The 23,483-nt window shown below is 35.6% G+C and overlaps 1 protein-coding gene across 2 annotated transcripts in view; it reads right to left on the reverse strand.

Moving 5' to 3' along the window:
* LOC111064451 (microtubule-associated protein tau) overlaps positions 1-23,483 on the reverse strand; it is a 94,963-nt gene that overhangs the window by 64,820 nt on the left and 6,660 nt on the right. Inside the window, exons 1-2 of one of the 2 annotated variants that reach the window (XM_039433775.1) lie at positions 12,171-12,317; positions 6,715-8,524 (exon numbers count right to left, since the gene is read on the reverse strand). In XM_039433775.1, the coding sequence (XP_039289709.1) occupies positions 6,715-8,524; positions 12,171-12,302 (1,942 nt within the window). In that variant the 5' untranslated portion in view covers positions 12,303-12,317. Of the gene's footprint in view, positions 1-6,714; positions 8,525-12,170; positions 12,318-23,483 lie in introns of those variants that run through there. The other variant, XM_039433776.1, reaches the window with a different exon arrangement.

Here is a 23,483-nt window from a genome sequence, read left to right on the forward strand (position 1 = left end):
GAGTATAATAATCAATTGAAATCAATAATCAATTGAAATCAATAATCAATTGAAATCAATAATCAATTCGATAATTTATTTCTGTAACAACTCAAGTACAAAAAGTTAAAGACTACTCTATCAAGGAAACATGAAAATCAAAAGCAGACTCATTTTAAAAAGCATATTCAGTTATTTCGTCGAGAGAGGCTTAGTTCTCATTGCTATAATATTGCTATAAAATAACTGAAAACTAGCTTTGCTCTTCAAATTCGATTTCAAAATTGGAGGATTATTTGTATATACAAGAGGAAAGGCAAAAAGGAAGAGGAAAAGAAATGTATATCTGAGAGAGGTGAATAGATTTTGCCTTGAAATGATGCTTGTGCAACCATGACTTCCAGTAAGTTTCAGTAGAATGATTGAAGTTATATAGTATTTATGTGTTACAAATAATAAATTCATCATCTCATCCATGTGGTACTAGATTTTGTAAAAAGGGTACGTTGATTTTATTTCTATTTCAGTAGAGTTTGTATCTTTGATGCCCGGTTACACAAAGCTCGGTCAAGACATTTGAATATGCTCAAATCAGATACAGTTTACAAGGTACCTAGAATACATTTGTATTCTTGGTACCTACATTGGTTTACAACGTGCACTGAAACATATGATTTCTATGGCGATAGTAACTTCAATAATTCCAGTGTACACTTGTAAAGCGTACCCGACTTGTACATGTTCAAATGACTTGATCTAGCTTGGTGAAACCTAGTGTAAGATTTCAAGTGACTTTCACCAAAAATGATAAATGATCCCTCACCTTCTGATCACTGTTCCCAGTCTTCAAAGTTTTGTTAGATCAAAACCGATAATCAATTCCAGTTTCATCGATATAATATAAACATGCCAAAGAATATCTCCCAGCATGTAAATTCACAGAGAAAAGATATAAAACTTATCCCATCTTTTCTCTATGGTAGATCCTTGGGCCCATCATATCCGCAGCTTTGCATAATATGTGGGTTACAGCCCACAGACTGACTCAGAAGCACTGACCCCTTACAATGGAGCATTCCGGGCAGAAACCTTTTTCGCTCTCATCATTTGTCTATCTGTGATGGTGGGAAAAGGGTGGCTGGGTATGGGGAAAAGGGAAAAAGGGGTAGTGGGAATATAGGGACAAATGGAGCATTCTACCATTGGTAACAGTCGACGTTATAAAGGGCTCTCTCCCGAACAACTGACTGCTTCAATGCACGCGATCATACCATCACAAACAATATACTCTCGTGTGTATGTGTATGTGTTTGCTGTGAGTGAGAGAGAGTGAGATATAAATGAGTGAAAAACAGAGTGAGAGATATACGTCTACATCGATCACGGGTTTGACTCTGTGATGTACTTTTCTTATACTTTTTTTGGGATTTCTTCCACCATTTCACGTGAGCTTTGTGTGAGTTTCTGAGAGAGGGTTGCAGTCTTATTCCTGTGAACTTGATCATTTCTTATGAGGTTTGTCTTGGGATTCTGAGAGAGGGTAGTTGTCTTATTTTGTGAACTTTATCATTTCACATGAGTTTTGTCTTTGTATTCTGAGAGAGAAGTTAACTGTTTTATTTTGTTATTGTTATTGTTATTTCATCGTATAAAACCGCATATGATGAGCACAGCTCAAACGGTGTACGACATGCCAAATATATCAAGTATATGGTTTCCCTCCTTTGAGGGGAAGTTTTTCATTTTACAAAATCGTCTGGATAACTTCTGATCTCTAGGATTTCAATGAGAAGATCTCATAACTTTCTCTTAATGAATACGGGCAGCATTCAGTCAGTATATCTTTGAGAGCTGTATTAAATTTGCCATGACTGTCAACACTCTTAAGTTCGTCCGTCAAACAGTTGAAAATTCTGAGCCCAGCATAATGTGGTCCCCCCTCCAAGAGCGAAAGTCTATGAGTGGAGTACTTGAGGGTAAACATTTTATGTCTTGTGGGGTATCTGTGTGAAATGTTATCCTCCATGAATCTCTGCTTATTACTGTAAACAAAAGATGCAATATCCAAAAAATAAAGGGCTGGAATTGTTAATAATTTGAGTTTTTTGAAAATTGGCCTACATGAAACCCTAGATTCGGCTCCCTCAATAACCCTGATTGCTTTCTTTTGCTTACGGAACATATTCTGAAGGTTTGTTTGGTTGCTGCCCCAGAATAAGATACTGTATCTGATGTGAGGCATGAAATAGCCATGATAGACAGTTAGTGCTGTTTTTCTATTTGAACTATTTTCTATTTGAACATTTTCTATTTGTGAACTTCATCATTTTGACATGAGTTTTGTCTTTGGATTCTGAGAGAGAGGTTAGCTGTTTTATTTTGTGAACTTCATCATTTTGACATGAGTTTTGTCTTTGGATTCTGAGAGAGAGGTTAACTGTGTTATTTTGTGAACTTAATCATTTCACATGAGTTTTGTATTTGGATTCTGAGAGAGAGGTTAACTGTTTTATTTTGTGAACTTGATCATTTCACATGAGTTTTGTCTTTGGATTCTGAGAGAGTGGTTTGCTGTTTTATTTTGTGAGATTGATCATTTGACATGAGCTTTGTCTTTGGATTCTGAGTGAGAGTTTCTGTCTCATTTATTTGCGCACTTGAACATAAATAGTTGAGGTGAGTCAGTGGTTTTTGTTGATCATGTTTTGGAAAAAAACTGTGCAGGCCTCTCAATGTGTGACATGGAATTATTTTTGGAAGGCTTTTTTTGTTTGGAAAAAATATTTGGATATCATTGTCATCCTTCTACTGATGATACTTAATAAAGCTTCTATCCTAAATCAGAATCGAAGACTACGATATCAACTCATTCAAAACCACAAAATTATCGTCTATTTTCATTTTATTAGTAGAGAATATTTGGATAACATTGCCATCCTTTTACTCGTGATACTCGATACAGCTTCTATCCTAAATCATAATCAACCTGAGAGCCTGGTTTGGTAAAACCTCCATTCAATTGTTCCGGAGCGCAACTAACAAAGTCATCATAGCCAATATGATCGCCAACGTTCCCAAACGGACAGGCAGCCTAAGAAGAAGAAGAATGAAGGACTACCAAATCATCCCATTCAAAACTAATGTATAAAACTTCTGGATGAATACAGTGGAGTTGAGTTGAATTTCATCAGAGATCAATCAAGCAAGATCGATTTTAATCGAAGAATGGTGCTAGAAACTGGATTCTCTCGTATCAGTGTTAGTCTACGTGTACGGTACAGTTGGAGTATCATTCCTATGAGTTTTGATTGGACCATTTCCACTCAGCCCGGCCGAGTGGGTATGCACAGTCCCGTTAGAAATTGTAAGAATAATATTCACACTGTACCTGACATGTGCACTGATACGGATACGTGGTAATCCAGCTTTCATACTATTATGAGATTAGAATTATTATTTATTATTATTAAACGAAAATCCAAATTAAATGCTGTAATTCCCGGGCTGACAAATAATTTGTGAATAGTAGAGCGCATCGAATTTCCATCTAGCTGTTTACCCTGTTGTCAATATTTGCAGTAGCAGAAGTCTTCGGGGTGAATTACAGTATTTAATTTGGATTTTAGTTTTTAATTCAATATTTGCAGTAACAGAAGTCTTCGGGGGTGAATTTATTACAGTATTTAATTAGGATTTTCGTTTAATAATAATAATTAATTCATTAGCATTTGAATAATTGCAATATCACAGTAACTTCCATCTGTAGAATTAATCTTGTTTGTTTGATCTCTTATTAAATTTATCTCAACTTTGGTATCCTGCTAATCAGAAGATTGATACGATATTCTTGTGGTTTTGATTGGGAATATTCAGTAGTCCTTAATCCTTGATTTAGGATCTTGAAGCTGGACTGACTTAGATAACAGTGCCAGCAATAAGTAAGAAAATAGTAGATAATATCCTAATTTGTAACTATGTTTATTAACAAGATTTTTGTATCTTTTCCAATAGGTGATTTTCATTGAGAGATGATTTTTATTGATTTTTCCAACTAATTTTTATTGAGAGGTATGTTTCCACTTCATTTATTTACCATTAGCTTTGGATATTAATAGATTTCTGTTGAATTCAATATCTGATTATTGTTACTCTGTTATGTACTTGTCTTTGAATAAAGATTTATTATTATCAACAGCTCATCCCTTTTGCATAGTGATGGGCACAACTGTGAATAATATTAGTTTTCATAACTTGGATTGTTGTATAACAAGTAAAAAGGACACACAAATAGATTCTTAACACACTTCCCGAAAATACTTTTGACAAATGTTCCGTCAGTTACACGATACCACGCAACCATGCGGCTTTCGTGATACAAAAAAGTATTTCAAAGTTGCTATTGGAAATTTATAACTGAACCCTGGTTTACGCAATGGATTCTTCAGATGAAAAATAGGATTCTTCAGCGATTGTTATGGATGTTTTTAATGAAGAGGTAAGCAACCTTGGCTCATTTTCACGTGTAAAGTTGCGAACTTATGAATTTTGTAATGTTGTCGTCAATATTGTCTCTTGAATTTCGGGACGATGAGTTTCTAAATTCTTGAAGATTTGTTTACATCACGTGAGTCAGTCACGCAATATGAGTTCAACCTAATTTCATCGTTTCTTGTCAGTATTGATGGTGTCAAGGTTGGAAAGTGAACCATCTTTCGAACAGACATTCTTGACAAAATATGAATTACTGATAAATCAATTTACTATAGTGAGGTCCATGTTAAAATGGCAGTGTAGATAGGATAACATAAGAAAGAGTTGCCGATTCTCTGCCTTTTCACGGCTTTCCATATAAGATAGCTGATACTGATATAATCAATAGAAATAATCAATTATACTTTAATCGTCACTCCTACTTATTATTCAGCTCATTCACTCCAATTTCAAACCCAATCTTCCAAGTCCAAACTTTGTTCTTTAAATTTGTCAAAATGATGTCACCCTGACCTACCTTTCGTTTAGTTCCTCCAATTGGACGTGGCTAGCCAATCAGAGGTTTTCTTTTTCCAGCCAATATAATCACTCCGTGAGCTGAGTTTGATAGTTCTTATTGCTGCCGCTACAGCGCTAGATCCTGGGTTCTTACTTTTACAAATAATTATAGTTATTGTCATTGAAAAATATATTTTCTTGACGTAGAAATTATGATAGATTAATTCTAACAAGAATGAACAATTGATATTACATCATAACTGGTATCAGCCATCCTCTACAGAAGGAAGTGACAAGGCAGTGAATCGGCTACGCTGTTATAAATCGGCTCATATCTTTCTCCACTGCCATTATAACGTGGACCTACCTATAAGAGGATTTAGATATTGATATCAATATACCCTTTAAATACTCTTCTAATATTCATACCCTATATCCATTCCTCATCTTCACCCTTCTAAGACTTGGCACATCCTTAAGGAAACAGAGTTATTCTCACCACTGGATATCATTGTTTTTGTTTAGTAGGATTTTAATCAATTATCCTTCTCACCACTGGAAATGATTGTTCAGTAGAACAAGATTGATTAAATCTACCTCTCAAATAATTGAGGCTCTACAGGGAGAGATTTTGAAACGGACATTGATAAAGTTCTCGTTCATCCAACTTGGTGTAGCAGTTGACCAAACAGAATTATCTCCTAATTACAACTTAGCCTAGCTACTAATCTTGAATTGGAAACAAAGTTGGACTGTTAACCAAAGTACGCCAGTTGAATTGGGGTGTTAAATTGGTTTCAACCCTCCGTAATAGCTTGTCAATCTAAGAGCTTACGATCAATTCTAATCCCCGTTCGTGTTAACGTTTGCTAGATGGTCACTAGATACGGTTCCTGGGTACAAATACTTGTGAATCACCGTGGAACCGTTTATACTTCTTGTGATTCACTCATTTGTTGTTAATTTCCATCAAACCAGGCTACAAGCTTACAATACCTGTATATTCCACATTGTATTCAGGAAATCCAGTGACCTGAAATTGATTTATTCTCAATGGAAAGAGTTCTATCGCTTCGCAATGACCTCTCCATGGAAAAAGTTGATTTCTCTCTGTCGTTGGAAAAGATCTGTTGTTATCAATGAGTTTCACTACACATTTGAGAATCTCTTATTCAAGTTTGCATTCATATAAGATGTGAAGTGAACAAGTAATAGTGAGTACTGAATAGTAAGACAGTGATAGTAAGTTGTAGTAATAGTGGATGAGTGAATGGGTAATGAGTGAACCGTTCAAGAAGCAAAGCGGATTGGAATTGAGTTCATGCAAGTGTAAGTGTGAAATATAATACATGTTTATTTATATGAAAACGACAATATTGCATTACAAACCATAAAATTGTTACATTTATATCAGCCTTGATAGGGAATGAATAATCTCTAATGTGTGTATTTCTACAAACTAAACTGTGTATATTTCTACGAACTAAAATATTAAGTGATACTATTTCACATATTGTAGATAGTACCATAGACAAAGTAAACAAGCACAATTGAAGGCTTAAATTTGTGATGCTACGTAGACCTATTATTTTTCTTGCTTGAAAATATGTGAATAGGTACTCACTAATTAGCATACATCATGACAATCTGATTAAACTCATATTAAGTGAAATGGAAATGATTTGCTAGCGTACTACCTACTTATATAGTTTGAAGCTATGATCAAAGTAATGATTGTTAGTGAACCTTTAGATTTGCTTGAAGAGATCAATCGTTTTCGCTGAGGTGTGGATCGATTTTCATCAGACTTCTCCAAGTTCTTAGCGTTGAGGACTCCCTCTTGACTGGACTCAGTTCGCGATGTTCTGCCTGACGAGTTCTCTGATGAAACACCGTTGAAGAAGGGTGTATCTCGGCCTGATGGAGATCTCCTGATAGTGTTGGGCCTCTCGTTGCTCGATTGTGGTGTGATTTTGGACGGAGTTGAAGGCCGTTCTGATGGCGTGGAGCTTCTGGAAGGTGTCTCGGGAGGTTTAGAGGGTACCTCAGGGGGTTTAGTTGGTGGAGGGGGTGTTGGGGAAGGTTTGGGGATTTCAGGGGTTCTTGATAACTGGTCGGGGGTGGTCTTGCCAGACATCATGTTGGGAGACTCGTGGGAAGGTGGGTTGGGAGACTTGGAGAGGTATGATTGTGGAGACGGGGTGCCCATCATGATTGGTGAGGGAGACATCTTGGGGGTTCCATAGTTAGGAGGAGTTGGTGTCCCCAGTGGGGAGTTCTGGTAGTTGTTGGGTAGTGGTGATCGAGTGTAGGTTTGGTTCATGGGAGAGTTCCTGTCAGGAGTCTCGGGTCTAGTCATGTACTTTACTGGTTCCCCAGGCGGTGGAGAAGTCATGTTCTTGGGCAGATCTTGTCCGGGGAACTTGTTGAAGGGCACAGGGGGACGTGGCGAGCCTCGGCCCATATTCATGCGCGGATCTCCCATGACAACGTCGTCCTCATCGAACTTGTTGGGAGATCTGGGAGGTCGTGGAACGTACGGCTGTTGGAGTCTTGGGTCGTTCCTCATCGCTGACATGGAGTCAGTCCGCTGCATGGGGGCAGCTGGTGGCCTTGGGGATGGCGCGCCTTGTGGTGATGGGGATGAGTACTGGGGAGATCCTCCACCTCCCAAAGTCGGACTGTCTCTGCCATTGTTCTGCTGCATCATGGGAGATCTCATTCTCATCATATCCATGTTCTTAGCTGGCTCCTGTGGGAGGTAAGTAGCTCTTTGTGGTTCATTCTCAGGCTTCCTTTGGAGATCCTGGGTGGGATTTTGTTGGGCGGGAGGAGGGGGAGTTTGTATAGGTTGGGGATTCATTGTTGAGTAGTTGGGATACTGAAAGGATCTCAGACGGGGACGAGTTACGTCTGAAGGAGGGAATTTTTCTCTCAACAGTGACCAAGGGGAAGCACGTCTTAGGTTGAGACCTCCTGGTACAACTGGCCTAGGCGAGGGGGCACTAGTTTGGGGCGGGGAAGTGGGAGAACTAGGACTGAAGGAAGCAAGGGATTTCCTCACTGAATCAGCTGCTGAGGTTGGAGCCTGCTGGTATTGTGGTTGAGGTCGCGGTTGGTACTGGTACTGGTATTGTTGGTTGGCAGGTTGGTACTGCTGGTTGGATTGGTATTGTTGATTAGGTTGGTACTGTTGGGGAGGAGGCCGGTACTCAACCGGACTGAACTGGCCGGAGTTGGAGGTGCGCGGTTGCCAGTTTTGCACCGCCGGCTGGAAGTTGGGTGCGTTCTGGGAGCGCGGTTGCGGTGGTGCCGGTTGAAACGAGCGACTGTCGACGCGTCGCAGGGGAGCTGTTGATGGGTAGCCCTGTGTCGTTGAATGTAGAGTGGCCGACGCTGATGTGGTGGGTGAGTAGCCCTGTGTCGTCGACTGAAGAGTGGACGAAGCGGATGTTGTAGGCGAGTAGACTCTCGGCTCCTGAGATAGTTGGAGGTTTGAAGGCGGTTTTGGGCGGCTGGTTGACTCTTCTGTGTGGTGAGAAGAGACACCAGATACCTGGTTCGCCGCAATACAAGAGAGAAAACAAGATGTGTTAGTTTGAAAGTAATTTAAGATGGGAGAGTATTGTCAGACTTGAGTGGGATCAGAGATAGCTTTCATTCTTCAATTTTCAATCTTAGGTTACTTTAGAGAACTTGAACTTTACTGAAACATGGTTCAGTTTGATCAAAGAGCATAAGAAATAAATGACTTGAGTAAACTAAGGCTCTGTTGCACAAAACCCTGATAAATTTAAATCATGATTAATTGCCACGAGGACCAATCTAAGAAGGCTTTTTTGGAAATATGGCTTTTCTGATTGGTTCTCGTGGCAATAAAGCATGGTTAAAATTCAAAAGGCGTCTGTGCAACCTGCCGTTTTCACAGTGTAAGCTTGAACTAAATTTAACAATATGGTGGATTGATCTAAAAATGAATCACATTTTTGCAAAAGATATTTGACATTGATTTAAACCAGTTTGAGATTTCGTTTAAACTGGCTCTGTGTAAACGGCCCTAACGGTTCTACCTAAATATTTTTTTTTCTATGTGTTCTTTCTCTCTATTAGGAATTAGATTTCCATAATAGCATCAATGAGCAATATGACTAATTGAACTCACTATATTTCTCTCAAATAATAATGAGCTACCTTATTATTAGTTCATGCTAATTTGTGATGTTCTATTTCCTATTTATCTTTCTATTTTCTTGAGACTAAACTTCCTTCAATTCTTAATTCGTTTTTATTGAACCAGATGTTGTCAATCTTTCTTGTTTGAAAGGATTCTATCAATATTCCTTATAATTTAAGCACATGTCATAAAATCTAACAAAAATCAGATAAGGATTGAATTTCAGATACGCTGTGATGTTGAAAGATTAAATTCATCAAATACTGTGAAGTAGAAAAGATTGAGGTCTAGGCTAGTTTTATTACAATATTTTTATTGTCATAGGCTAACATTAAACAGGGAACATTAGAAAATTATGATGAATGCGTCATATCATGTCAATTGAGTTGAGAGGGCTGGGTAATGTAGATTTTCCTAGAAAAATGATATCTCTTCAAAATTCTGAAGACCTTACTCTCTTCAATATTCTATACTTGGGCTTTATTTTCAAACAATGTCAATTCATGATTCCAAATATTTCTCAAAAATATAAGTACCAAATATTGGGAAGCATTGCTTTCATTTTTAGATACTTGAAAAACTTGAATTAGCTTTTTTCTGACAAACATCTGTCCATACATGACTTACATTTTCCAGTGCTCGTAATTCAACCACTCGGGAATTTTCCGAAGGTCAGATAATCTCCATGCTGCTTACTTTTTTGAAGAAGACCTATGACTCAGCCCTGACTCTAAATCAATCATGGCTTAGCTGGAGAGTCACGTGATCTATGAATAGATCAGGAGTGCAACAGAGAGAGAGAGAGTGAGAGAACAGAGGGAAGATTTCAGTCAGAAGTATGGAAGCATTTCTTTACCTGACAGAATCATGATTTGACCCAGTTGTAGTTCGGTTCGAATCCACCTTTAAGGCCATAAAATTTATGTATTTATATATAAAAACGAACAAATACTGACACGAAAAGTAACGGAGAATGACGTGAGACAGGCGCGAAGATGATGTGAAAGAGAAGAAAAGAAGGAGAAAAGTGGAAGAAGATGAGAGACTCCGGAAAAGTCTTCTTTCCATGCTTCAGAAGAGAGGTCGTTAAAAGTGGTAAGAAATCGTGCCTATCACGATATTGGGAAGGCACATTACAAAAGCTTAAAGCCACCCTCTTGTAACCTCTGTTCAACAATGATTGCGCTTTTCTTCTCATTTTTCTTCTTCTTCTTCCTTTCATTTCTTCTGAGCTTTCTCTCTCTCTTCTCATCGCCTATACCTCTGTTTATTTGTGCATTTATGTCGTATGATATCGTGGATCATCATCTCTCTCTCTCTTCTTCTCCACTCTACCTCTGTTTATTGGTTCATTTATGTCATATGAAATCGTGGATCATTATCTCTCTCTCACTTCTTCTCCACTCTATCTCTGTTTATTTGTGCATTTATGTCATATGAAATCGTGGAGCATTAGCCATAATCATTGGAAGGCATAATTCCTCAGGTTATATCTGGAATGGAGGATATAAAATTTGAAGAAACTTCTGATAATAGTAGATTGTCCACAATTTTATTAAGTCACGAAAAGCATAAACGCTCTCAATAGTCGATTGGGGTCTCTTTGATACTTGGCCTATGTATTCAAGAGTACTATTAGCATAATTATTATTTGGCTAGCAAAATTATTTCGATAGAACATTGATAATAGAGCCGTTTTCGAAGCTGATACATGGATGGAAAACAGGCAGTGTTTCAAGAGAATAGGTTATAGAGTATTGGTGGTAATAAAAATAGTTTTGAATTTTTACTATCGAAAAGCTGAATCTGAAGGACCTTTTTATTTTTAAATAAACAATTAGGGCCAAGCTGCACATTGCACAACGCTTTTTCAAAGAAGTCAGTAGGTCAGGATGCTCTCCGATTGGCTGATTGGGTTCGGGAATTCGCTGAAAGTCAGCCAACCGGAGGGCTTCTTGCCCTGCCGATTCGTCTGAAAAAGCTTCGTATGGATAGCTAGGAGATAGTATGATAAAATATGCAGTTATATAAAGAAATTTGGAGTACAAGAGGGATTTCAAATGAAGTCCATCTGATAGGCTTATGTGAAGTTTTAGGCCCGCCGCAAGGTAGACCCACGCTAATCCACGAAAAGCAACACACGCCATGGGATGTTTTGTAAACCATTGCTAGGATTCTCCAGACATCTGTGTAATACATGCAATGAATAATCCACTTGTCAGCTGATAGATTATGAATAATTCTATAGCAATGGTTTACAAAACATCCCACGGCGTGGGCTGCTTTTCGTGGATTAGCGTGGGTCTACCTTGCGGCGGGCCTTGTCTTGAGATATCTTGCTATTACAACAGGGATGTCTTATGGAAGAATCTAAATCAATTGATGTCAATAGGTTTAAAAAATACTAATAGGTTTAAAAAAATTTAATCGATACTATTATTACGGGACCGAAAAAATTACACGGTTTCATTATTTTATTTCATGACAACATCTGGTTCTTTGAAATATAAAACTGAATCAGTAGATTGAAATCATTAAAAGTTGTTATAAAGCTCAATATTTCATTATATTTGATTTACTTCACTTAATTTTCAAGTATTAAATATGTCATTTTGAATTGTCTTTTTGAAAGAATCCATATAAGATGCACCACTATCATTCCAGACAATTTTGTATTGCTTTCCAATGAACATGAGTGCACAAAAATGAATGAACATGAGTTTTTCTTTCTATTGAAATATGAACATTATTTTTTCCCTGTTGAATTATTTTGTGTGGCAATTATCACTTGTGCAAGTGAGCTTTTTCTTACGCTGTAATTATTTAATTTAAGTTTTAGTTATGCAGCTGAACATGCTTCAGCTGCAATAATATTTAAACACTAGGCTCAAACACTAATTTATTATCATGTTATTTTAATTTGGTCTTTGAAGATTATCTTTTATTTTTATCAGTGTGCTGTTCTACACAAGTCAGTTATTGTGTAGCATACATGATGACCAAACCCTGATAACTTATCAGGTCTTACCGAATCTTTTAAATCATTGAAGGATCTACTTTCAGCCAATGGCGAGTCTAGCCTTGAGCTCTGTGGAGGATCTAAACTGTAGTCAGAGTCTCCATTCATTAAATGCTGGCTTGAATCACTCTCAGTGCTCATAGTTTATGATTGAAGCGATTTTTTAGATTTTATTTTTATTAATTTATTTTAGTTTTGTGTTTTATCAGCAGACTATCTTCGATATGTTTTTAGTTTCTATTTTAATGGGTTATTGTTATGAAAAGTATTTATCAATCAAGTTTTTTATTGCTGGAAAAAATATAATGAATCATTTTAGTATTTAAAATTGGTTGAAGCAATTGATTGAATAATGATAAATCATATTCTTCATTTTTTTAGGATTTCAAGAAATTCTGATTTCTGATTGATATTTTTAAACTTATTAAGTCTGTTCAACACTTATAAAATTATATTTTATTCGCCAAGATAAAATTAAAGAATATACCCTACCAGTAGGCCTATCCATGTATTTGACTCGAAACTTGATTGAGACATATTATAAGAAGGTATTTTTATCGCTTCTAAAAACGTTATACTGGAGTTTTCAAGTTCTGAAATATTTCTCTATACTATACAAAATATACATATAATGAGGTCCACGTTATAATGGCAGTAGATGAAGATAGAAGAATAGCGATGCCAATTCTCTGCATTAATTAATCAATTTCTACACTGTCAAAAACATAATTGGCATCGTTGTGGACCTAGAAAAGAATAGTACCACCGGCTATGTCGAATGATAGACAAGGATAGCAAAACCAAAGTTGATCATATACTGTCATTATAACGTGGACCTCACTATAGATTATTATACTTTGGACTGTTTTTATGTATCCCTCAAATAGCTTACAGCTAGAGGGATACTATCGAATAAATAACATTCTTATGAAACTTAATTTAATCGGATATGCCTCCTTCATAATTATCTAGATAACCTATTGTAATTATTCGTATGTATTTGGATATACGCCTTTGTAATTCATAATTCCTATGAGGCTTCCTTCTCTTGAATTTTGATAATAATCAATAAAGATTAATTTCAAGTAATCATGAATTCTCTTTAGTATATTATGCCAGTCCTAGTCACAATATTAGTTTCTATAAGCTATGAATAGGATCTAGTGGATCTTAATCTATATACCAATAACCTAAATTCCAATACACATTACATATTCAGTTGCAATAAGCTTAAGAACTTACTATTTCCACCTTCTAAATCTAAAATAAAATCAATTTCATAATATAAGTCCAAACAGAAATAAGTTGGCTGTTTGATCCGCCATTTTGTGGGGCTTGTCTAGACCAATAACAGACGTTCACCTTGATAGGTCACGACTTCTACCAATGACAGTGCTCGGCATTCAGTATAAATATCGCTGCTCTTCACTTTAGTTTTTAGATTCATTTCAGATGTATTTCGAGAATTCAGATTCATCTGAATTCAGGATCAGCATAATCCTAAGTACCGACATAGAGAAAAGATAGCATAATGTCACAGCCCTTCTAATACATATATTTTATATAAATAATTTTATAGCCACCTCTAATAAGTTATTAGAGATGACTATGATAATGTGCATGCTATATGCATAGAATTGTAGTAGATCATATGATTTAATGCTAGTTGAATAGTGCAACTCAGGATCAATCAAAATATCTTGAAGGTATCATTTTCAAGGAGGATTCATAGAATTCAAGAATAGAATCACGGGATTTCTGACATATAGTGAGGTCCACGTTATAATGGCAGTGGATAAAGATAGAAGAATAGCGATGCCGATTCTCTGCATTAATTAATAATATTTCTACACTGTCAAAAACATAATTGGACCCAGAAAAAGATAGTACCACCGGCTTTGTCGAATGATAGACAAGAATAGCAAAACCAAAGTTGATCAAATACTGTCATTATAACGTGGACCTCACTATAGAATCACAGGATTATTCTAGAACAGTCATAAACAACTGTTGAACCTATTCTAAGTCACAGCTACATTTATCAAAGACACCACCTCCAGTTAAACTGCTAATACACACATCATCCGAAAATTTTCATGAATATAGAAACAAACTAATTTCGCCTGGAAATCACCCTCTATTTTTTATTTCAAATACAAAGTGGCCCCTTTATGATCACTGATTGCTTTGACCCACTTTTTTCCTTCATTACTGCAAGATCGATTTGTCACTTCACTTTTTCGACACGCATGAGCATACTGTGACTAAAAAACTGAGGAGTTTTTTACTTGGCCTGTAGTGTATGAAATTAGAAAAATCTTTGATAGAATGCTAGCTGTTGATTGATAATTCAAATCCTAATAATTTTGATATCAATGAATTAGTTTTGAGACAATGAAATAAAATAATCGAAATCGAATTCCAATCTGTGAGAAATGAAAATGAATTATCCCCAGTAAATGAAAGGATAATGACATTCTCAGACCTCCTAATTTTTAATTACTCCTACATACCAATGTCAATCAAATACTGCTATTATAATGTGGACATCACTATAGGCACTATAGGGTAGTGAATCATGGGTGTCAACGAAGCCACTTAAAAGTAGAATGCAGGCAGCCGAGATGCCAAAGAACCAAGGGATGTGACAGAAGAGATCACTTTAGGAATGAAGATATTAGGAAAGAATTGAATCAAAAGAATAGGCATCAATGGAGGGAGCATGTTCAAAGAATGTCAGCTGAGAGAATACCATTAAAAGTTTATAATTATCAGCCAGTAGGCAAAAGAGATGTTGGCAGACCACGCAAGCGGTGGCAATAATAGGAATTTTATAGGCTTATGTGTATTTGAATAATTATCTAAATGTGAGTCGGAATAGGTTATCATAGTCCTAGGTATGCATAATCCTTGTTTGTAAAAAGAAGAGACTATAGGCTTTATATTGATGTTGATCCTGTTGAAAAGGAAAACCTCAATATTTTCATAAATCTGACAATTTACTCGTATTTTAAGGGTATTGGTCTATATGAGTATTGTATTAACGATAACTTTCAAAAAAATTTTATCCGTGTTGCCGTGCGTTCCTGCAATTATACCAATAACTATAAAGTATTTCAACCTCCATAAAAATGAAATTATTAAATGGAATTAAACGATGTTCCCTTTGGTGTCAAGGCTGTTGCAGTATTATCGGCAATTCTTGCAATAAATTTATTTGAAGAAATCCGCTAAGCAGGGCAATAAATGCACCTCACATAAAAAATCGTTTGAAATTAATTGGAGAACTTGTGTTGCATCGGTTCACTGCTTTTATTTAGTGCCTGCAATTATAATGGCTGCATTAACTGATGATGATAATAGTCTGACATGCAATTGGTATATTAACATGACATTTGATGACGTTTCCGGTCATAAAATTTAGAAAAATTGTCAAGCTATTACAATAATTCTTTCTGCGGGAAGATTTTGTCGGTGCAATGCTAATACGTTTGTCATAGTTGAATGTAATGAATGGAATTAGTTGTTTGATTGATTGAGGCCCGGTTGCACAAAAGCCGGTTAAATTTTAACCGTGATCAACTTTACGAGGACCAATCGGAGAAGACGTTTATGTAAAGACGGTTTTGTGATTGTTTCTCGTGGAATTAATCACGGTTAAAATTAACCGGCTTTTGTGCAACTGGCACTGAATGGTATTGTAAAGAACTGATACTTGAGTCTTCTGATTTACGAATTTTCCTATTTCTCAATAATTAGGAAATTAAATTGATCTCAGTTCTTTACAATACTCAGTACCGGTTGTACAAAAGTCGTTCAAATTTTAACCGTGATTAATTCCACGAGAACGAATCAGAGAAGGCCTTTTTTATAAGACGGCTTCTCTGATTGGTTCTCGTGGAATTATTGGTGGAGGGCAATATTATTAACTTATGCTTTTAGAATAGGTGTATAACTATCCTTGATAAAAATGAAAACAATAAAAAAACGTTTAGTACCCTTTTATCAACTATTAAAATATTTTAAAGTTTTTAATAAAAAGGTACTCAAAGTTATTTATTGTTTTTATTTGAATCAAGTAGCCCATATAAGTGGGGTGATTCTATCCTTGATTATATCAATTAGTTTAAGATTGGTTTGAACAGTATTCTTATAAATTTTCAAGTTAATACTTAACAAGGATCATCCACCAAATTTGTGACTATTGATTCCTTAATTGGGTATATTTGTCGGTTTATAATAATCTTGAGAAGTTTGTACGTTAGGATCTAATGAACAATTATTATTTCTAATTTGTTTAGATGCTGGCTTCTGAGAAACCTGTTCACGAGTGGAGCAAAGACGTGTCCAAAGACGCAGATGATCCAGTATCAATGTAAGTGAACTATATTTCGAACAATTCAAGTTTAATTTGTCTTAACATGATTCAAGATAGACATTTGTTGTAAATACTTTTGTTATTATTATAATAGTTTTCAAAACGATTGGCTGTTTGCATAGAATAAGGATAGAGGAATTATTAATCAGCACCTATGCTTTCTCCATGCTGTTGGTAAAATCATTACATAAAATTTTCACATTATTTTATGTAAATCGTTAGACTACATGAATTTGTAAATCAGTATTCTGTACCGGTTTATAAGAAATTGAGAGAACAAGTTCTGGTTCCACAACCTTTTGTTTCTTTTCCAATCATTGGTGATGATTATTTTCAAATTATTCTATAATGATAGATGATATAATGTTATTGCTTTAAATCATCGAATTAACAGTGAAAAGTGTAAATTTAAAGTATTGTCCTCACTATAACCTTAATGTTCGGTTTCCCAATGTTTAGGGATATTTTGGTCTATACGAGGAGGTGGAACTACCCTTGAGTCTCCCCACCATTGAATGCCATACGCTAGTAATAATAATTATCGAATTAATAATCTTATCAGATTGAGTTGAATGTGTTTCTCGAGATAGATGCGTTTTGTCACAAAATAGCAACACACTTTTCTCTTGGAAGAAACCGTTGGGAAATTCAGAATGTAACCAGGCGTTAGCCAAGGTGTGAGATGGAAAACTGCTATTAGATTGCATGCAGAATGTCATGCCAAGTATAAATTTCAGCTTCTCCTCTTCGCCGACAATTGAATAAGAAGGGCAGAACATGAGAAGCCTCGAAACAATGTTTACTCTGTCTGGCGCACTACTTCCATTAAGCTATTTTCACATTATTTTCGCCCTCCGTGCTGCTCCAAAAAGAAAAATGAGAAAAAGGAAAAAGCATTGTTGTTGAAGAAGTTGATGTCGGGAAAACGGAAATCCAATCTGATGGAACACTGAGTGCTCCCTTATTAATTTCCATGAGAGTAAGTTTTCCTCCATGAGAGTAAGTTTTCCTGAAGTTCACTTTCTATTCTTGGTTAGATTGAGATGTGTTAAATATGAGGCTAAAAGCTATGAGTTTCGTTACTTGAAGTCTGAAGTTTCGTTCTGTAAAGGTTACTAGATCTCTGCCATATAAATCGTGATATAAGTGTTAGATTTGAGGCTGAAAGCTATCAAATTTCTACACTCTCCTTTTTTAACTTGAAGTCTGTAGTCTCATTCTGTAAAGGTTACTAGATCTCTGCCATCTAAATCGTGATGTAAGTGTTAGATTTGAGGCTGAAAGCTATCAAATTTCTACGCTCTCCTTTTTTAACTTGAAGCCTGTAGTCCCATTCTGTAAAGGTTACTAGATCTCTGCCATCTAAATCGTGATGTAAGTGTTAGATTTGAGGCTGAAAGCTATCAAATTTCTACGCTCTCCTTTTTTAACTTGAAGCCTGTAGTCCCATTCTGTAAAGGTTACTAGATCTCTGCCATCTAAATCGTGATGTAAGTGTTAGATTTGAGGCTGAAAGCTATCAAATTTCTACGCTCTCCTTTTTTAACTTGAAGCCTGTAGTCCCATTCTGTAAAGGTTACTAGATATCTGAGATCTGAGGCGTGATGTAAGTGTTGAATGTGGGGTTGAAAGCTATCAGTTTTTCAACTTGAAGTTTCAAGTATGATTTTGTTAACGTTACTAGATCCCTGCTATCTGAAAACTAAACGTAAATCTGAGTGAATTATCAAAGGTTAAGGGTTATGATTTCGGTCCACCTTAAAGGGATGTTCATCTATGATTGACATTCCATGAACCCCTCGAAGAGTTTTCTACTCAGAAGACATAATGGGCCATATGAATAAAGTTGAGCATTTGCTCATACTTCTAAAATATGGAGCATTTGCTTCATTTTCTATGAATAAACGTGAGCAAAACCTTTTGCTCATGCTCATCAAAAAAATAGTTTGAGCATTTGCTCAAAAGTAAAAGCTTTTGCTCAAAATTGTATGAATAAACTAGAGCATTTGCTCAACTTTTGAAGCAAATGCTTCAAAAAAGGTGAGTCTAGTCTAGAGCAGCTTATCACCTTTTGCTCATAGTAAAATGGCTCAACTAATTCGTATGAGGAAGAGGAAAATATACCAGATACTATCACAACCAATAGTGTAGAACTATAAAATTCTTTTTAGATTCAACCATGATATATATCACCATTATTCCTACAAAAGAATAAATACAAAAGCTACCTGGTATAAAGATAGCCATCACAAAATAGGCATTTAAGAATATAAGAGTGTAGACGATTATAAGAAGGCTATTGATATTATAAGAATATGCTGAAGATTATTATAGAGATGACATTTTTTCACGCTATTATTTCAAAATTCTAAACTCAACTAACCTAAAACTGTATTCATAAAATAGAAAACAGAACAGATGACGCAAACACAAGCGGTGCCCCCTGTTTGCATATTTAGCGCTTCCGTGAGCTATAAATACAAATTAAGGCTACAAAAGCGAATCAGCTGATGCAAAATCTTTAAAATACGTGAGCATTTGCTCCAGAGTTCAGGAGCATAAGGTAAGAGTATAAGGTAAAGCTTATTCATATCAAAATGAGCAAATGCTTTTGCTTCTACCTTTTGCTCATGAGCAAAACCTTATGCTCAATGCTTTTGCTCATGAGCATTTGATCTGGTTTTATTCATATGGGCCATTGATTTGGAATTATAGTATTAACATTTTTCTCCAAGATCGAATTTTTTTAATGTATTTTTTATGTTTCGCTCTTATATAAAATGAATCCAGAATAAATTGAATATCCAAAAATTGGATTCCGACTAATGCTTATGTAATATAAATTCATGGATAATATGAGTAGATGTTTGAGAAATATGTGATGAAATGCATAGTCACCATTTATTTAAAACTGCTTTTGAGAGTAAAACTTTTCAATCATTTTCTCATTGAGTTCACCAAAATCAAATGCCATCTGAATGTAACCCCAATTTATACTTTTGAACTTACTTTTAACCTACTAGTCTGTTCAGGTATTTTTTCTCAAAGTATCACAAATATAAAAAAACATGGCGCTAAAGATTGACGCAGAGTATAGATTTCATAATATGAAAGTATCTCTTTGAGATACCATTAAGAAATTGTTGATTTATTTATACATTCTATGATATTGCTACGGTAATATTTCTATCAACTCAATATGCAAGGTCGTATTGGTAGCTTGGTAAATAGTTTGATCTCAATGTAGGTCGCAATATTCATATTTCTGTAACTTGTAAGGCATATCATTCCTGTAATAATAGCAATTTTATGGCAGAAAAACAAACGCTACTCGATTAATAACAGATGAGGACTGAAGTACGCTGTATCACAATTTCATGCTTGTATACCTCGGCTCGACAATATCCTATAAATAAATGACATTTTTGTACTATCTCATCATAATCAGACAAGCAACACAGTAAAAGAGGAGAATCAGTGGGGGTGGAAGATTTTATCTTAGTATGTATGTGTTAAAGCAAGCTTTTATATATATTTTTTTATTTATTTATTTATCACATTGTGCACAAATACTTAACTTGAGGAAAGGCACAACAGGCTCATGCCCAAAACTGTTCCATTTCCAATTTATACTATACTGTCCAAATCAAAATGTTTGTTATGTCACTTCCACTTTTCAAAATACAATTTACACTCTCCAATACTCAGATAAACAAGTACATTTTGAATCAAATAGGTACTACTAGAGTCCAAAATCAAAAAATCTAGAACAGTAACTTATTAATTATTCAAAAAGTCTAATTTTTGAATGAAATATTAAATCTAATTTTGAGTACTATTTTCTCTTGAGAAGCAAGAGAAACTCATATAACTGGATAATATTCAAATATACTAGGGTGTTTCTGTGGAATGCTAGCATATAATTTAAATAGAATCAAATTATAAAATGGTAACTTGATAAATCAACTCAATCTTTAATTAATCTGCGTTTTCAACTTGAGCTGGTCTTACTGCAGTGTAGACAAATCGATATCAATCACTAGTTTGGCCAAAATAGTGTTCCCGGAAGCACAAACAGTCTGTTGTCTGTGGTTGAAGTCAGTAGACCGGCAGACGGTCTGAAAATCATTAATTGGTCTGAAGACAGCCCTACACACTTCCAGACCAGACCAAAGATTCAGACTGTTTGTGGTTTGGTCTGGAAGTGTGTAGGCGGCTTTAGCACTCAATTTTTATCCCAACTTGGATTTTAAAATAGAGACATCAACATCAAGAAACTTGGAGCTAAAGAGTGACGCGGAGTATAGATTTCATAATATGAAGACTTCCAACAAACTTTTAATTTTTAAGGCTTCGCTGTGACATCTGAAGCATACATTTTATCCAATTTTCCAACATGTTGTGCGTTGTAACACAGAGTCAATAATCTCTAACAACCTCAATAAACAAGTTGCTTTATATTCTTGCAGTAGGTGATAGATCTCACATTCCTTAAGATTTCAACTGTATCAAATTATAGAAGCATACAAGAAAGTAGTGAAGGATTTGATTTCAATTAGTACCTCAAACAAAATGTAAGGAAAACTCATCCAATTCTCAAAGCTAACCACGTTATAATGGCAGTATTTGATGTACATTGGTGTTGTTATCTTTGTCTATCATTCGACAAAGCAGATAGCTCTACCTTTTTCTAGCTCAGCAATTAATTAACAAAATATTCAATCTCATCTTCTTACAAGGATTAGGCTCTATTGGCCTGTACCGGCATCCATCTCTTTCTTGTTCTCCCTATGCCTCGCTTTCCTTCGGGTTTGTACTCCCATGCTAATATTGGGAGCCTATTGGATGGCATTCTGAATAAATGAGTAGACTAATTTTCCCGATATTTCTTCAGACTATAGCGCTAATCTCAATTATAAACCTTTTATTAGATCATTGAAAAAAAATTTTTTTAGGAAAATTATATATTGAATGTATAATTTATAATATTTAAACAAGAATGAACAGTGTTAATATTTCATGAAGGTGCGTACAGATATACGCGCCGCGAACATGAGCAATTCACTTTTAATCAGCTGACTATATCTGTATTTTTACAGAAACGGTATAAGATATAGATATAAAAAGCTTGGCATCAGCTGATTAAAAGTGAATTGCTCATGTTCGCGGCGCGTATATCTGTACGCATCTTCAGATATACCGTTATTAGCTATCCTCTATAGAAAACAGTGGCAGGGCAGAGAATCGACAACTCTGTTCTCCTTTCTTTCTCCTTTGACATTATAACGTGGACCTCACTATAGAAGGATTTCAATGACTATACAGAATGTAAGAAAAACCTATCCGATTCTGAGTCATATGTAGTACATCATTTCAAAGCCCTTTTTAAAACATAGATGGCATCAGTAAAAATGTTCTATGATACTTTTATCCAAAATGGCGGCTGATTGAACTTTATAAATTATTTCTTAAAAAAACTAAAACTTCAATCAGCCGCCATTTTGGATAAAAGTCACAGAACATTTTTATTGGTGTCATCTTTCTTGTTTTGAAAAGGCCTTTAATGATGTACCACACAATGGGTTTCAACATTCAAAATATTTGAGTTACAACCCATTATTTCTTTTAGAACTAAAACTTCAAACAGCCGCCATTTTGGATACAAGTATCATAGAACAGTTTTATTGATGCCATCTTTCCTGATCTAAAAAGGACTTCATAATGATGTACTACACAATGGGTGTTTACATTTAAAATATTCGAGTTACAACCCCTAAGTCACCCCCTTATGAGAGGTTGAAATTCAGTTGTACGTCAAAAAGTAGAGTATTTGACCAATAACTTACTCTGAAAGTTACAGTATTTTATCTATAAGTTACAGTCACCCCCTTATGAGTGGTTGAAATTCAGTTGCACGTCAAAAGGTAGAGTATTTGTCCAATAACTTATCCTGAAAGTTACAGTATTTTATCTATAACAGTAGTTTTATCTATAAGTTACAGTATTTTATCTAACAGTATCCAACTTATTTAGGTGTTTCCATACATATGAATCACTCTGTATATTGTTGCATTCCTGAAAATTGAAGACAATTTTCCTCCAAACTAATGATGCACTGAACCTATTGTGTGACAAAGTGCATCCTTTTTGCATATTAAGTAAGCTCAATAGACGAAACCGTTTTGTCCCGGAATAATTGAGGAACAAGCTTCCTATTTTCCGTTTCTGTCATGTGAAGGAAGAAGCTTCTGCATGAAAGCTGGAATAAGAGATCACAGGGAATGGGAAATAATGGGATGTCTGTCATTGATAGATCGACCTGCTATTGAATCGACAATGGCTATTGTAATGCACTGAACGGGATACAAAGCATATTATACTTGCATTGATCATTGACTCACTTTTAGAGAATGTCGGGAAGATCCGAAGGCTTCAATGATTGATAGTACAATCACTAGACTGAAATTGAATCCTAGGCAAGAATAAATAATTGAGAGGGAAACTGCAAGGTGGGATATGATTAAAATCTTGAAATCTACGTAGAACTGAAGTTGGTGTTTCATAGGACTGAAAGATCGTACTATAGTAAGGTCCTAGTTATAATGTGAGTGGAGGAAGATAGGAGAACAATTTTGCCGATCCTCTGCCTTGCTACTGCCTTGTAAAGAGGATAGCTGATGTGATATTTGTTCAAAATAATCATGGAGATGCATTTCAGAGATAAGCTCATACCCTCATACGCACCATCTCGGTTTAATAGATAGATCAGCTGTTGGCTGTTTAAACCCGTTATATGAAATGCAACCATTCCTACTCGTAATCTAAAGGTGCGTACAGACTTTCGCTCTGCTCCGCAACCGAACGTCACTCCAGCAGAGCGATTGATGATCGACCGGGGTGCAACAATGGTTCGACCGGGGAACGCGAGAAGATCTAACATCTTC

The sequence above is a fragment of the Nilaparvata lugens genome, chromosome 8 (assembly GCF_014356525.2).
Source record: "Nilaparvata lugens isolate BPH chromosome 8, ASM1435652v1, whole genome shotgun sequence".
NCBI classification, from domain to species: Eukaryota; Metazoa; Arthropoda; class Insecta; order Hemiptera; family Delphacidae; genus Nilaparvata; species Nilaparvata lugens.